Source organism: Lynx rufus, unplaced genomic scaffold, assembly GCF_022079265.1.
Source record: "Lynx rufus isolate CCGP_SWC_20201006 ecotype Redwood Valley unplaced genomic scaffold, mLynRuf1.p SCAF_4, whole genome shotgun sequence".
Taxonomy (NCBI): domain Eukaryota; kingdom Metazoa; phylum Chordata; class Mammalia; order Carnivora; family Felidae; genus Lynx; species Lynx rufus.
This window is the reverse complement of record NW_025814856.1, coordinates 20,016,263-20,030,484: the sequence shown is the minus strand read 5'-3', so window position 1 is coordinate 20,030,484 and position 14,222 is coordinate 20,016,263. Positions and strand designations below refer to the sequence as shown.

General features: G+C 43.5%; 1 protein-coding gene across 1 annotated transcript; it reads left to right on the top strand.

Annotated features, from left to right (window-relative positions):
* The first annotated feature begins 9,454 nt into the window (after window positions 1-9,454).
* IQCF5 (IQ motif containing F5) lies at window positions 9,455-12,484 on the top strand. The gene is made up of 2 exons (XM_047094698.1): window positions 9,455-9,464; window positions 12,045-12,484. Exons 1-2 carry the CDS (start codon window positions 9,455-9,457, stop codon window positions 12,482-12,484), a joined length of 450 nt encoding a protein of 149 aa, XP_046950654.1.
* Window positions 12,485-14,222: the final 1,738 nt, after the last annotated feature.

Here is a 14,222-nt window from a genome sequence, read left to right as displayed (position 1 = left end):
AGTGGTCTTCCCCCAGGCTCTTTCTTTGACACGTTCCAGGAGGTCAGGGCACATGATAGCAGATACTTCACATCTGGCACTGAGGAATGGGCTGGGTTGTCCAAAGGCCCGAGTGTGTTAAGGGGAAGGATCCTGAGCCTTTGTCCAGACTGAGGAGAGACTGATTAGCAAGGTCTGCCATAAGTAGAAAAGTTGGTGAAACCTATCTGTCATGTTGGCCAACTCTGGGAGCATCCTTCAGGTAAATGGTGCCCCTCCCCAAGGTTGCATATAATGGAGGCCTGGTGGGGGTGGGGGTTAGTGATGGCAATGGCAACACATTTGTCGGGAATTCACCCACCTAGGTCTAATTGCTTAGGGCTTGTTCTCTCACCTGCATGAATGAGAGGAGCCCACCCACCCCAAGCTCTGTGATCATGGTTCCCATTGGCTCATAAACTGGCCCCCATTATAAAAGGCAAGGAGAGATGGAAAGGAGGAGGCAGGCTGTTTCAGACTGGTAGGTGGCAGGTTTAATAAGTAAATGAACTTATGTATGAGGCTTGTCTTGTGTGGCTGCAAGGTGAGTAGATCTCACCTGCCTGTCAGAATCTTAAAAGTTTATATATAAGCCTTAACAGGGTTGAGACACATATACTGTCCAGATGTTCTCAATGCCACATTGCTCTCTCAAGGCTATGTCCTTGAAAAAGGCTCCCACTGTGGCATGGTGGGTGGCATCCACATTCCAAGGATAAGGGAGGGGATGAGGGGCCTTCAGTTGCCTGGGTCCAGCTTGCAAGTCAATGTGCAGTCATATCCTCTCAATGACCTTCTTCAAAACTCCCTGCCCAACCGGGGGCTGTATCCTCATACCCAGCCTCCAAGTCAGAATGAGTCAAACTGTAAATTGTTAAGAGTGCATAGCCCCAGTCTTCATTCCTATTTCAAACTCATCCTCCAGTCCCAAACGGAGGCTAGGATTCATTCCCCTTCAGACCTGTGGGAGGTTCCACCGGAGTGGAGATGGGAAAGAACGCACTCCACTGCTAGCCTAACCCTCTAGTGAGTGTCAGGTCATAGCATCTCACAGATAAAGAGTTAAGAAAGATCTGCCATGTCTCCCTCACCCTATCCCCAGGCTCAGTCTTAGCAGAGGCTGGTCCAGCTGGAGCTGGGGCCTCTGACAGTCACTTCCTATGAAAAGCTGCCCCGCTGGGGTGGGATTGGGGCCTAGGTTGTGATAAAGGGGCCATTAAGAGGTCAAGGTTAAGCTGTCCCTTTGCCCATCTGGGCACTGCTATCCCATGGTTTCCTATAGACACAGGGTCCTGGGGTCTTGGGTTATTCTCCATCAAGACTGCAAGCTCAAAAGCCCTATATCTGGTCCTGCTCCATCTACTCTGCCCTGACAAACTAGTCCTTCAGCTCACAGGGTTCTGAGATACTGCCTTGAGGCCTCAGGTTCCAGCTCTCTGTATTGCATTGGGGCATGAGCTCTGTATGTCCAGTTCTGTGCCTCTGTGTCCCACCCCTGTGTCTCACACAGGTTCTGGTCTCTCACTCTGAAGGACTTCTTTTTCCTTGACTACCTTTCCCTCTTGTGTTCAGTGTCTCAGAGTAAAGAGCAAGGATTTTGGAGTCAAACCCTAGGTCAGATCCCTTACTCCACCACTCACTGCTGTGTGGCTGTGGACACATTTTACCTCTCTGAGCTCATTTCCTGAGCTGATTCTCATCTTTCAGCACAAAGGTCAAGTGCCATAAAAATTTTGCATCAGCAACAAAGCATGGAAAGGGGTCACACCCACCTTAAAAACTGGCAGCCAGGGAAAAACTGCAAATTTGGGGATGCAGTAGAGTACCCCAGAGAGCACAGCAAGGTGTTCTCATTATCATTGGGGTGCAATGGTCCCAGGCCCTCTCAGTACACAGAGATAGGGAATATATGTTTGTGCATACACACAAGCACACATTATCTACCTATCTATCTATCTATCTATCATCTATATCATCTATCATCTATCTATATTGAAATGTATGAGTTCACACTGATATCTCCAATTACAATCTAAAATCAGAGTTCATTCTAGTTTTCTACTTTCTATATTTCTACCTCCTGTTTCCAAGATTAAGACACCTGGTCCCAATTATACTTAATACATTTTCTTATCTGGTCTCCTCTGTATGTAATTAATCTTCCATGGCTGCTGCTGGCTATGCAGACATTGTCCTCACCCTGCTTGAGCTCTGACACCCTGCTGGGCCATTACCCTCTTCATGTATCTCAGGCTCCAGTTTCCCGCATTGGTTGCTATCCTCTGTGAATGCCCCTCTCACCTAACTTGGGGCTGACATGAAATTTCAGGATGCCCTCTGCACAGATACCCTCCTTGCTGTACTCAAGTTCTGATTTCCTATACCATTAAGGATGCCCTCTTCATCTTGTCCATGCTATGATACCTACTACTGCCATGGCCTTGAACTCCCATGTCCAGACCCCCCCCCCCCTTTACTCTGCCTGGGTTCCAAATTGGCAACTCTCTTATGCCAACACCTTCCTCACCCTCTTGGAATCCATGCCCTGTTCTGTGTCACAGTTTCTCTTGCCCTTGTATACCTATGTTGCATTGCCCAGCCTAATGGCTTTCAGACTAAATTGTTCAGGAAGAGAAGGGACTAAAATGAGGGAAAGGATGAGAGGAAACTAAAATTTCCATTTAAAAACAGAGAAAAACCATCTGCAGAAAAAAATTCCCAGTCATTAAAATCTGCTTCAACATTTTTATCTCAAACCTCAACGAAACATGACCATAAAGAAAACCAGAAAAATGTCCATGAGAAAATGGCTCAACATGTTTGAACACAGGTTCAGGTCTTCTTCTCTTGGTGTAAATTCATAGGAATAACAGAAAAAGAATATATTTATTTTAAAAATCTCTAATAGAGGCGCCTGGGTGGCTCAGTAGGTTGAGCATCCAACTTCAGCTTGGGTCATGATCTCATAGTTTGTGGGTTCAAGCCCTGCATTGGGCTTGCTGCTGTCAGCGCAGAGCCCACTTCAGATCCTCTGTCCCTCTCTGTCTCTGTCTCTCCCCCATTTGTTCTCTCTCTTTCAAAAATAAAATAACCATTTAAAAAATTAAAATAAAAAAATAAAAAATCTCTAATAGTACCTCAACATTTAGGAAGGGAACTAAAATGGACAGAAATTATGTGGCCTCCTTAAAGGACAGAAGGCAGATGTGAAAACACCAAAAGAACATATATCAAAGCTCTAAAAAAAGGTCTCCTATCAAGGAAGAGAATGGCCATGCAGTCCCTCCAAGCTTGGAAGCAGCTGATTCAGGAGGCAGCAGGGGCTGGTGGCTACTGTGGGGACTAGCTGGGATATAACCATAGAAGGGGCAGCCAGCTCTAGCTGAGCCATGTGGTTGGCAAGAGAAGGACTATCTCCAGGGAGGAGCTATGATTGGTAGGGCCTGATACCATGTGACTCCCTTGCACAGCAAGACTCCTGCCCAGGAGACCACCCACCATGAGATTCCACCCCATGCTTCCCTTGCAACCCATGGACATAGCAATCATCAAGAGGCAAAGAGGAAATCACAGGACAAAGATGAATACCCAAACAAGAATCACCAAGCTTTGGAGGAAACCAACCGCAGAAAAAAAGCATCCCTAGACTCAATAATGAGAAACACAATGGCCAAGGGAAAGACTAAGAAGGCAACTTAAAGAGGTGGAATTAATATTCTCAGTGGATGGGAGGAGACATTTTAGCCATAAAAGAACAAACCATTATTTAAAAGAGCTATTTATGGATCTTAGAAAGGAACAGTGTTAAAATTCAAACTTGATAGATGGGATGAATAGCAGAATGCACATCACCAAAGTTAATGAGTAGAAAGTTTGACAAGAGAACTCTTGAAATACAGCAGAAAAGGGAAAGATTCAGAGAAATGAAAAGGTTGAAGAAAAGCAAATTTAAAAATTGAGCACCGATCCAGAAGTTCTACTCATGGTTGAATTAGTGTTCTTGAGAAAGGAAGCACAGAGATGAAGAGCAGGAACCTTCAAGGCATTAACGAGTTTCTCAGAACTCATCAAGGAGATTCAATTGCCCTAAAAAAGGTGGCATCCATCTGTTTTCCAAACAGGTTGCAGCACAGTCTCATAGCTGATGAAGATAATATACGTAAACATTTGAAGAGGAAGAAAAAATCCAGAAACTACCCACTCAGGAATAAGTTTCAGACTGACCTCAGCCTTCTCAGCAGCAACACTGGGTGTGAGGAGATTAAGTGGAGTGACACCCTTAATGTTCTAAAAGAAAAGAAATGTAAGCATTGAATGATATACCACCTACGACATCATTCAAGTCTAAGGGCAAAAATTGAAAGACATTTTTATTAATTCAAAGTTTACATTGAAAGTCTCTCAAAGTATTTCTGGGAAATGAATTCCACAATAAAGGAAAATGAATCCAGGAGAATGACATAAGAAGCAGTAATGAGTACAGATGCCATTAAAATTTGTTGTTACAAGAAAGATTTTTCTATTAAAAATATGTGTACTATCTCAGAAGATACTAACATGAGAGGATGCTGGAGGCAGTGAGTGAAGTAAGGAAAATTGGGCAGAAGTCCTTGCCAGATTTGGGGTAGAAGTGACAGATACTGATTGGGTCACAATTTTCCATGACATAAAATTTAAAGTGTAAGTGTTAAAATGAACCTAAGTATAAATAAGTACTAGAAGAAAAGGAATAAATTGTATAACTTTTATAGAAATTTGAAATTATGTTCAGAGAAAACAAATCTAAAATATGAGGAGATAAACAAACTAGGGGTTTGTTTTTACATTGCAGAAATCTGAGCATGGACAATCCAAGCCTGGTGTAGCAGTTCATGTAACTAAGCTACTAGTTTCTCATCTGCTCCTCCTCATTATCTTAGAGATGTAAGCCTTACTCTCATGTCCTCAAAGTGATTACCAGAGTGCTGGCTATCAAGCCTACTTTTTAGGGAAGAAGAGGGTTCAGGCAGAATGACAAAAAGGATTCATTTGCATTCTTAAGGAGCTTTCCCTAAAGACTTACCCAGCAACATCTCATTGGCCAGTGAGTATCACATGGCCATTCCAGTCAAAAGACATCCTGAGAAACGTCATTTTACTTAAATGAGCATGTTGCCAACTCCAATGAAATCAGTTCTTTTGGTAAGAAAGAAGGGTGTGGATATGGGTAAGCAACTCACAATCTCTGTCACAATTGCTAAAATAGTAGAAGGGAAGAAACTCACCAACCTCCAAACTCACTGAAAACTCAATCTGACAAAAAACAGGGAAAGAAAAACAGATCATAAGAAAAAATGATAGATTTAAAGCACAAAATAAGATGGTAGTAAGTCCATATATATTAGGAATCAATAAATGTGAATTAGTAATATCCATCTATTAAAAAATATTCTCCTTCTGAGTTAAACAGATCTTGCTTTTGGTAGACATGGAGATGAATTATACAGACTCCCCTTCAAGGAAGAACCTGCTGCCTTGGCTCCTGGGAGTGCTGATAGCAGCTGTCAGCCCTTTCAGGGACTGCTTCAGCTGCAAAGAGCCTGCCTTGCCCAAAGTCAAGCCCTTCAGATACCACCCTCAATGACTGATCTAAGTGAATGTGTAAAGACCTGGCCATTTGGACTTAATGTGGGTCAATCTTGCTAGGCCATTTCAGCAACAGAACTTCCTGTGGTGCTTGCTAAGGCTGCCAGCTGAATTGCTGCATCTTCTCCCTCTACCCAATCCTGTTTCCTTCCCTTTCTTCCCATAGGTGTTGATCCCAAGGGTACTCCCTAATACATAGACTGAATGCTAAACTCCATCTCCTTTCCTGGAGAACCCAAAGTACAACAGTTGATGCCAGAGGTTGCCTGAGAAAGAAGATAATAAGATGGGGTTTTGAAGTGGGATCACTGACTTCATCAGTGCCTGGTTGGCAATGAGGACCCCAAATACTAGTGGTATGTGCAGCACAGATAGCCCCTGACACAGGGTGGTGGTTTAAATGGTAACCTTCTCAAGCGTGAATGGGATCATATATATATCCACTAGCTGGTGTGACATAGCAAGCATTTGGAAAGTAGGGGGGAATTAAGTATAAAGAATTGGATGGCTATTTTAGGCTCTATGAAGCTCTAGAAAAAGATAACAGATGGCTGAGAACAAGTAACAGGTAATTAAAAAGTAAGTGTAAAAGCCAGAGTGCCTTCTTGATGGCATATGAAGAAACTCTTGTCTACAATGGTAGGGCTTAAAAAATCTGAGGGCCAGGCCCAGGGCTTAATCATCAAAGTGGCCAACATCCTAAGAAGGTTAAATTCTCCATCAAGGTAGGATGTTCTGCCAAAATCAGGGCAGGAAAAAGATGGAACTCTGACACATGGGATAGGATAATTTGGGTTGATGGCCCCCCAAATCTTTAATTCCCAAGTTCCCCTGAACCCTTTGAATCTGAAGAAATGTGATACTCCTCCTTAACTTCACTGATAGTAATGGTGACAGACAATGGGAAACTGAAGATGCAAACTACATGAGCAGGTAGCTTAGACTCTTGAGTACCCACCACTGTTGTGCCATCAGCCCTCTTAGCTCATACTCATGTGGGCTTATAGGGAATCCCTTGGGTCCAGCTGACATAAGAGGAAAATGCCTGACTTGCAGATTGTTAAGCTTAGTATGTGTATGCCATCCCCAAAGAGCAGGTGAGCCACAGCCTCATTCAAAGGTAGCCTTGAAAGACAGTGAGTGGTGAGGGGAAAGTCCTCTCAGTTGTCAGAGTTTCAGGCTGAACACCTACTTTATGCAGAAAGAGAAGTGGTCTGAGATAGAATATATATGGGCTTGGGGCGCCTGGGTGGCGCAGTCGGTTAAGCGTCCAACTTCAGCCAGGTCACGATCTCGCGGTCCGTGAGTTCGAGCCCCGCATCAGGCTCTGGGCTGATGGCTCGGAGCCTGGAGCCTGTTCCCGATTCTGTGTCTCCCTCTCTCTCTGCCCCTCCCCCATTCATGCTCTGTCTCTCTCTGTCCCAAAAATAAATAAAAACGTTGAAAAAAAAAAAGAATATATATGGGCTTTTCAGTAGCGGTGAATGGCTTATTGGTCAGTTTCCTGGCAACAAAAAGGCTTGAACAATGGGGACAAGGAAGTCTGGTCTAGAGGCAGATAGATGGACATACGGGAGTATACACAGAGTAAAAAATCTTTGTATTGTATGTTAACACCTGCCACCAGGGTACATCTACCACGGAATAGGCACTAAACAGTGAAGTAGACAAAAACACTGGACTGGTTGATGTCAGCCAACTTCTGTCACTCATTCTATTGCTGGAACAATGGGTCCTGGATGGTCATGGAGGCAGAGATAGAGGCAATATATGGACCCAACAGCATAGGCTCCAAGTTAGCAAGGCTTATGTAGCTCTTGCTACTGCTATGTTCAAGTCATGGAGTTGTGGTATGTTTGGTAAATCAGAACATTCACCTTCTGTTTCTGAGAAAAAGTCACAGAACTAATAATAGTTAAGTCAACAATGGCAGGAAAGCTTATCATTGATGTTCCTGCTTTAGTAACACAGTAGATTAAAATGTTTTCCCCAAAATACCTATTGATGAATAATATAATGAGTTACCATAGGCTGTAAGCACCTTACATTTTCATAAACTTTGTAAATTTGTCCAACTAAGCCTAATTTTTCTGCTTTTTTCCACATGTATTTTCACTGTATCAGTTTTATCACATCCTAGCAGATTCCACTTCAGGTGGCATTGAATTTGTCTCTTCTCAGCTTCTTCAACCAGTATTCTCAACTGTAGTTGTTTTCATGCAGACTATTCATAAAGCTGAATTCTTTAGGCCTCTTAAAGTTGGCATTCACCCCTTCCATGAACGACAGCTGAGCTGTATGGTAACATCTGCTAACTCATCAACAGCTAAGGAAAAACCACTTGAAATCATTTTCCTTGTTTTAATTTGACTGTTGGTTTTGTCCCCAGTGTCTTCAACTCTCAGAGCAACTATTCCCATGAAAGGCTAATAGTGTTAAGTTTATTTTCTGTCATCACATTTTTTTTTCCAGCTGCTGCAATTAAATATAATTTAGTTAGCTCACCAGTAGTAAACACGTTTTCTTGCTTGGCTAACAAATGAGCAGTCTGAAAACTTACTTTGTGCCCCATTTTCATTTTTTATCTTTGTAAAGAAGTTCTGCTGTGGTGAGATATCCCATTTAAAATTGCTAAATTTTGGGGCGCCTGGGTGGCACAGTCGGTTAAGCGTCCGACTTCAGCCAGGTCACGATCTCGCGCTCCGTGAGTTCGAGCCCCGCGTCGGGCTCTGGGCTGATGGCTCAGAGCCTGGAGCCTGTTTCCGGTTCTGTGTCTCCCTCTCTCTCTGCCCCTCCCCCGTTCATGCTCTGTCTCTCTCTGTCCCAAAAATAAATAAACGTTGAAAAAAAAAATAAAATTGCTAAATTTTAAGATCTTTGCTTTCTTGTGAGTTAGGAATAATACGGACTACTTAGTCTGGTAATGTAGGTATATAATGCTGTATCCCTTTAGCACAGCTATAATGTTGCATAATGAACACAATGCTTTGCTATTGCCAAATAATGTGACATTTAAAGTCTACTTTTCTCCTCTGTTCTTGTTTGACATAATACATTATGTATTGGTGATAAAATATAAATCACAGCAAGCAGTATATGTGGCACTCGAAATACTATTCAGTTATAACTGCACCACTGCCATTTGTTATGTGTTGAGCAGCAGTGGGAGGTGATGGGAGGGTCATATACTGTCCCTGTCACAAATACTCAAATCTGTCATTGCGGTGCAAATGTGGCAATAGACAGCCTATAAACAAATAAACCTGGCTGTGTTCCAGTACAATTTTATTTATGGATGCTTAAATTTGAATTTCATGCAATTCTCATGTGTCATGAGGTTTTTTTGTGGTTTTGTTTTGTTTTGTTTTAGTTTTTTCAACCACTGAAAAATATAAAAACCATTCTTTGCAGGATGTACAAAAACAGGCAGTGGGGTGGATTTAACCTATGTGCTGTAGTTGCTAAATCAAGGCCCATTACATGGTGCTTGGTTCCTAATAGGTAGAATGTATGTGTCCCAGAATCAATGTGTGGCAGTGGTGGTGCATCCATGAGCACCCTTCCAGTTATACATGTGGGAATTTGGGCTTTGTGTCCCTGCAGGCTCCATACGACTGGGGATTCTAGTTTCTAGGGAGGAGGGTAGTCATCAAGGGTCACAATAAGGGTCCCACTAAACTTAAAGCTATGGCTGGGACCTGGTCACTTTGGACTCCTTCGCCAAGAGACAAGCAGGTATTGAAAGGAGTCACCATACTGGCAGGGATAATTAACCCTGGTCATCAGAAGGTGAGGGGGCTGCTGCCACACTATGGGGGCAGGTAAGACTATGAATGCTGCTTGGGTGATTCACTGGCAGATCTGTTGGTGCTTTGCTGCCCAGTGTAATGGTAGATGAATACAATTATGACCAGAGAAGTATGGTAACTAGAGAATCAGATACCTCACGGATGAAGGTCTAGACTCAGGGATAAAGGTCTGGATAACTGCTCCCCCTGAAATTGCCTAGACCAGCAGAAGTGCTAGTCAAAGGGTGGAAGGGGGAAGGGAGAAGGGGGTAAGGAGTGTGAGTCTTCTCTACATGCCACCCCCCTGCATAGCCCCACACTGCCCCCACCCCATGCCCACTCTACATATTGCAAATGCACTCCTCAATGACCCCTGGGGCTGTGATCCTGAGAGGGGACCAGGTCTTCACAATGACCATGTGGGTCTTCAGAGGCAAGGAGCAGGCAAAAGTGGGGCACTTCTTGTGTAGTGGTTGCCCCTTACCCATCTTCTGGCTGTGACTTTGAGGCTCTCAGGGGAAAAGGAAGACAGGAGAGTGTTTGAGCCCACTTGAGCCTGAGATGAAGGCCCTGGCTAGTCCTGGGGGCTTCATGAATGCTCTCCCAGAGGACTGATAACTAGACGACCTACAGTTAGGCCAGACATAGGAGGTTTAGCAACAAGGGAGTTTATTCTGTTCCACTAATTCTGCTATCTTCTTCAGAGATGATCACTGCTAATTTTTATCTACCTTCTTAATCCCCACCCCTTTAAAAATAATGCTTTTGTGACAACATGTGTATAAATATATACTTATATTGAGTTCATCTTGATTTGATGATTGTTAATCTTGCTAAATCTTGAACACTGTTCTATATCAGTACATAGAACACTGATTCTAATTGTTATCTGGGGTGTCGTTGTTGAGATAAACTGAAATCCATATAATAAATACTATCCAGGCTTTAATGAGTATCATTATACACTTTTGTGTCAGTGGGTCAGTATTTGGGGTGTCCTTCTTTGTAGCTAGAACTCTGGCCACTCTGGTAGGAAAGAAAGGACAGTTCTTCTAGGTTTTTCTTAGAAAGGGGCTCAATTGCTGGAAGCCATCCTGGTGCCTGAGTCATAGGTGCCTTTATGACATCATATCTCTCACCCCTCTTCCACTTTTCCTGCCAGTGTGTGGCTGGAGGAGTATGGACCTGAGAGTGATGGGACCACCTTGCCCCTAACCATGGGTAATTTAGTAAAGTGCAGATCTGAGGGGGATTTGACCATCCACCTCAAGTCATGGGCATTTAATGTTTTGTAAGAAAGAGTTAGGTCCACCTGAGCTTTCTGGGAGGACAGTAAAGTTCTCAGGATGAGACCCCCCCCAACCCCAATCCTTCCATGTCTGAGGTCCCAGGAAAGGCCAGGAATCTGTGTGGTTGACTTGTCACCTAGTGATGGGAAGATCACCCTTACTTTCTCCAATGTTTTTCTTGGTAGTCTCTGATTACAGGACAGCAAAATTTCCAAGTTATAGTCAAAGATGATGAAGTCATATTGATAGAACAGAGGTTGAAGGAGCAAAGGGGAGAAGAGGAAGTGGCTGTCCCCCAAACTCCCACCCACATCACTACCATTACCCACTCCACTCCTCCATGTGTAGATGGTTATAGGCTTTACTATGTTGGGGAAAGTCTTGACTTGTGACATCTCTGACCCTTGGGGTTCAGTGGAGTATTCCAAAAGTCTGTGACCATGAACTTCGTTATCCAAAGAGAGATGCTTCAGTGAGTGAAGGGACACTTATTAACGTGGCTCCAGGACAATAGGCATACACCCAGGGTGTGCTAGGCAAACAGAGGAATGGTCCTCATACACAGAGCTGGAATGAATACAGATTGACTCCTCCTTGGCTATCCTTTTCCCCCATTTTCTCCTTAGGCTGAGATGTGGGTCTGGCCAAGGTGTATAGATTGTGCCAAGGAGGTGGGCAAAGAGTATGAACTTAGACCATGCATGGTTGGGAGCTACAAGGTGGGGACTGTGTTTGGCGTAGAGGTACAGGGAGATTGGGTCTAGAAGTGTGTGTGCACGTGTATCTTTATACTAATGTATGTGTTAACTGATGTTTAAGCTCAAGTATAGACGGTGGAAGAATCTTTTAATACTTTGGTGAGGCAGAGGGGAGACAGCACGTTGTGGATGTAACCTGAAGTCAGAGGTGAGAGGGCAGGGGGTACAAAGATGCCACTTCTCCAGCAAACGGGAGGGGTCTGAGGAAAGAGACATGAACTGTACGTAGGTGGTTGGGTCCAGGTGAAACTTACATCTCTTTCACTTCTGATTATGGTGCTCTTGCTTTAAACTGGCCAACCAGGTCCATGCAAAACTGGGTGACACTGCAAGTTCAGGAGGAGGCCATGAGACTCAGAGGGCAAGATGATGTGTCCATGTCCAGTAATCAGAGAGTGGCAGAGGCAGGACACTTGCTTAATCTCCTGAGTCCATCCATTGCCCACAAAAGCTCTGCTGAATGTCAGAGAAAGGGGCAATTGTTGATAGAGGACCAGGGCTCCTTCCTGGCACACCTGGGAGTTGAAATGTATGAGTTTCCTAAGTGTCCCATTTTCTTTTGCAAGGCCCTGGAATAAAGACCACCACAAAACAGGAAGCGGCCATGTTCATCCAGGCCTGGTGGCGGGGCACCCTGGTACGCCGGACACTGTTGCACGCATCCCTCAGAGCGTGGATAATTCAGCGCTGGTGGAAGCAGATGCTGGTGAAGCTGATGGAGAAGAAGAAGCGATTATCCCTACAGTTCTATGCTCAGCAAGAATGGGCAGTGGTCAAGCTGCAGTCCTGGGTCCGCATGTGGCGCTTACGCCTTCGTTACTGCCGTTTGCTCCACGCTGTCCGCATCATCCAGATCTATTGGCGCTGGCATATTTGTCAAACACGTGGCTTTATTCAGGGCCGTTACAACCTCAAAGAAAGCCAACTAAATCTTCAACTTGAAATCTCTTTAGGCTTACAGGCTTGTAAAGTGCAACAGTGCATACCCCTTCCAGTAAATGAATGATCAGGTCTGCTATATCTGTGTCCTCTGCTCTCTTTGCCAGATTTCAAAGAGGTCATTGAGTTAATGATAGCATCTCATAAATCAGTCCCGAGGAAGTGCCAGTTCTCCTAGCATGGAGAAAGATTCTGAGAGCCCAATGCTGGATGAACAGGACCTATGAACAGATTGATTAGCAATGTCTGCCATGGGTAGGAGATTTGGGGGCTTCAGGGCCTCCAAGTTGGCCAACACAGGAGAGACTCTGTCACAGTGTGGTTCATGTAAGTGGCACCCTCTGTAGTTGTGTAACATGGAGGACTGTGCCATCTTTTGCTTCCCCCCACCCAAATGTTTAAAAAATGCCATTTAAAAAACTGTGGTTGGGGCGCCTGGGTGGCTCAGTCGGTTGAGCGTCCGACTTCAGCTCAGGTCATGATCTCACGGTCTGTGAGTTCAGGCCCTGCATCGGGCTCTGTGCTGACAGCTTGGAGCCTGGAGCCTAGCTCAGATTCTGTGTCTCCCTCTCTCTCTACCCCTCCCCTGCTCATGCTCTGTCTCAAAAATAAAAAAATAAAAAAATAAAAAACTGTGGTAAAATATACATAACATAGAATTGACCATTTTAACAATGTTTAAATAAACAGCTCAGTGGCATTAAGTATTTCACATTGTTGTGCAATTATCACCAGCAGCCATGTCCAGAACTTTATTCATCTTGCAAAATTAAAACTCTGTACTATTAAACAATTATTCTTCATTCTCCCTTGCCCTCAGCCCCAGGCAACCACCATTCTATTCTGTCTCCATCAATTTGGTCACTGTAAAAATCTCATTTGAATGGAATCAGACATTAGTGGTAGCAGTAGTAGTAGAAGTGACTGACTTTTTCATTTAGCATGTCTTCAAGGTTCATCCATGTTGTAGCATGTGTCAGAATTTCCTTCTTTTCTAAGGATGAATAATATTTATTGTATGTATACACCACATTTTGTCTATCTATTCATCCATGAATGGATACTTTGGTTGCTTCCACCTTTTGATTATTGTGAATAATACTGCTGTGAACATGGGTGTACAAAGATCTCTTTGAGATTCTGCTTTTGATTCTTTTGTGTATATACTCAAAAGTGGGATGGCTGCATCATTATAAAATAGTAATTCTATTATAAAATTCATTATAAAAATAGTAATTCTATTTTTAATTTTGAGGAACTGCTGTGCTGTTTTCAGTAGCATCTGTACCATTTTACATTCCCATCAACAGTGCACAAGGGTTCCAATTTCTCCACATCCTTGCCAATGCTTGCTAATCTGACTCTCTTTCTTTCTCTCTTTTTGATAGTAGCTATCTTCTGGAGGTAAAGTGGTATCTTATTGTAGTTTTTATTTTCATTTCCCTAATGATTAGTGATGTTCAGTATCTTTTCATATGCTTACTAGTCATTTGTATATCTTCTTTGAAGAAATATTTATTAAATCCTTTGTCCATTTTTGAATCAGGTTTTTTGTTGTTGTTGAGTTGTAGGTGTTCTTTCTATATTCTGGATATTAATACCTGATCAGATATATAATTTTCAAAGATTTGATCCTATTTTTTAAAAAACTAGCTGTATTGATAGCTCAGAGACTGGAGCCTGCTTCAGATACTGTCTCCCTTTCTTTCCGCCCCTCCCCTTTCAGTGCAGCTAAAGCTAGCAGCAAGCAGAGGAGGGGTGGAGGGAGAGAGACACAAAACCTGAAGCAGGCTCCAGGCTCAGCA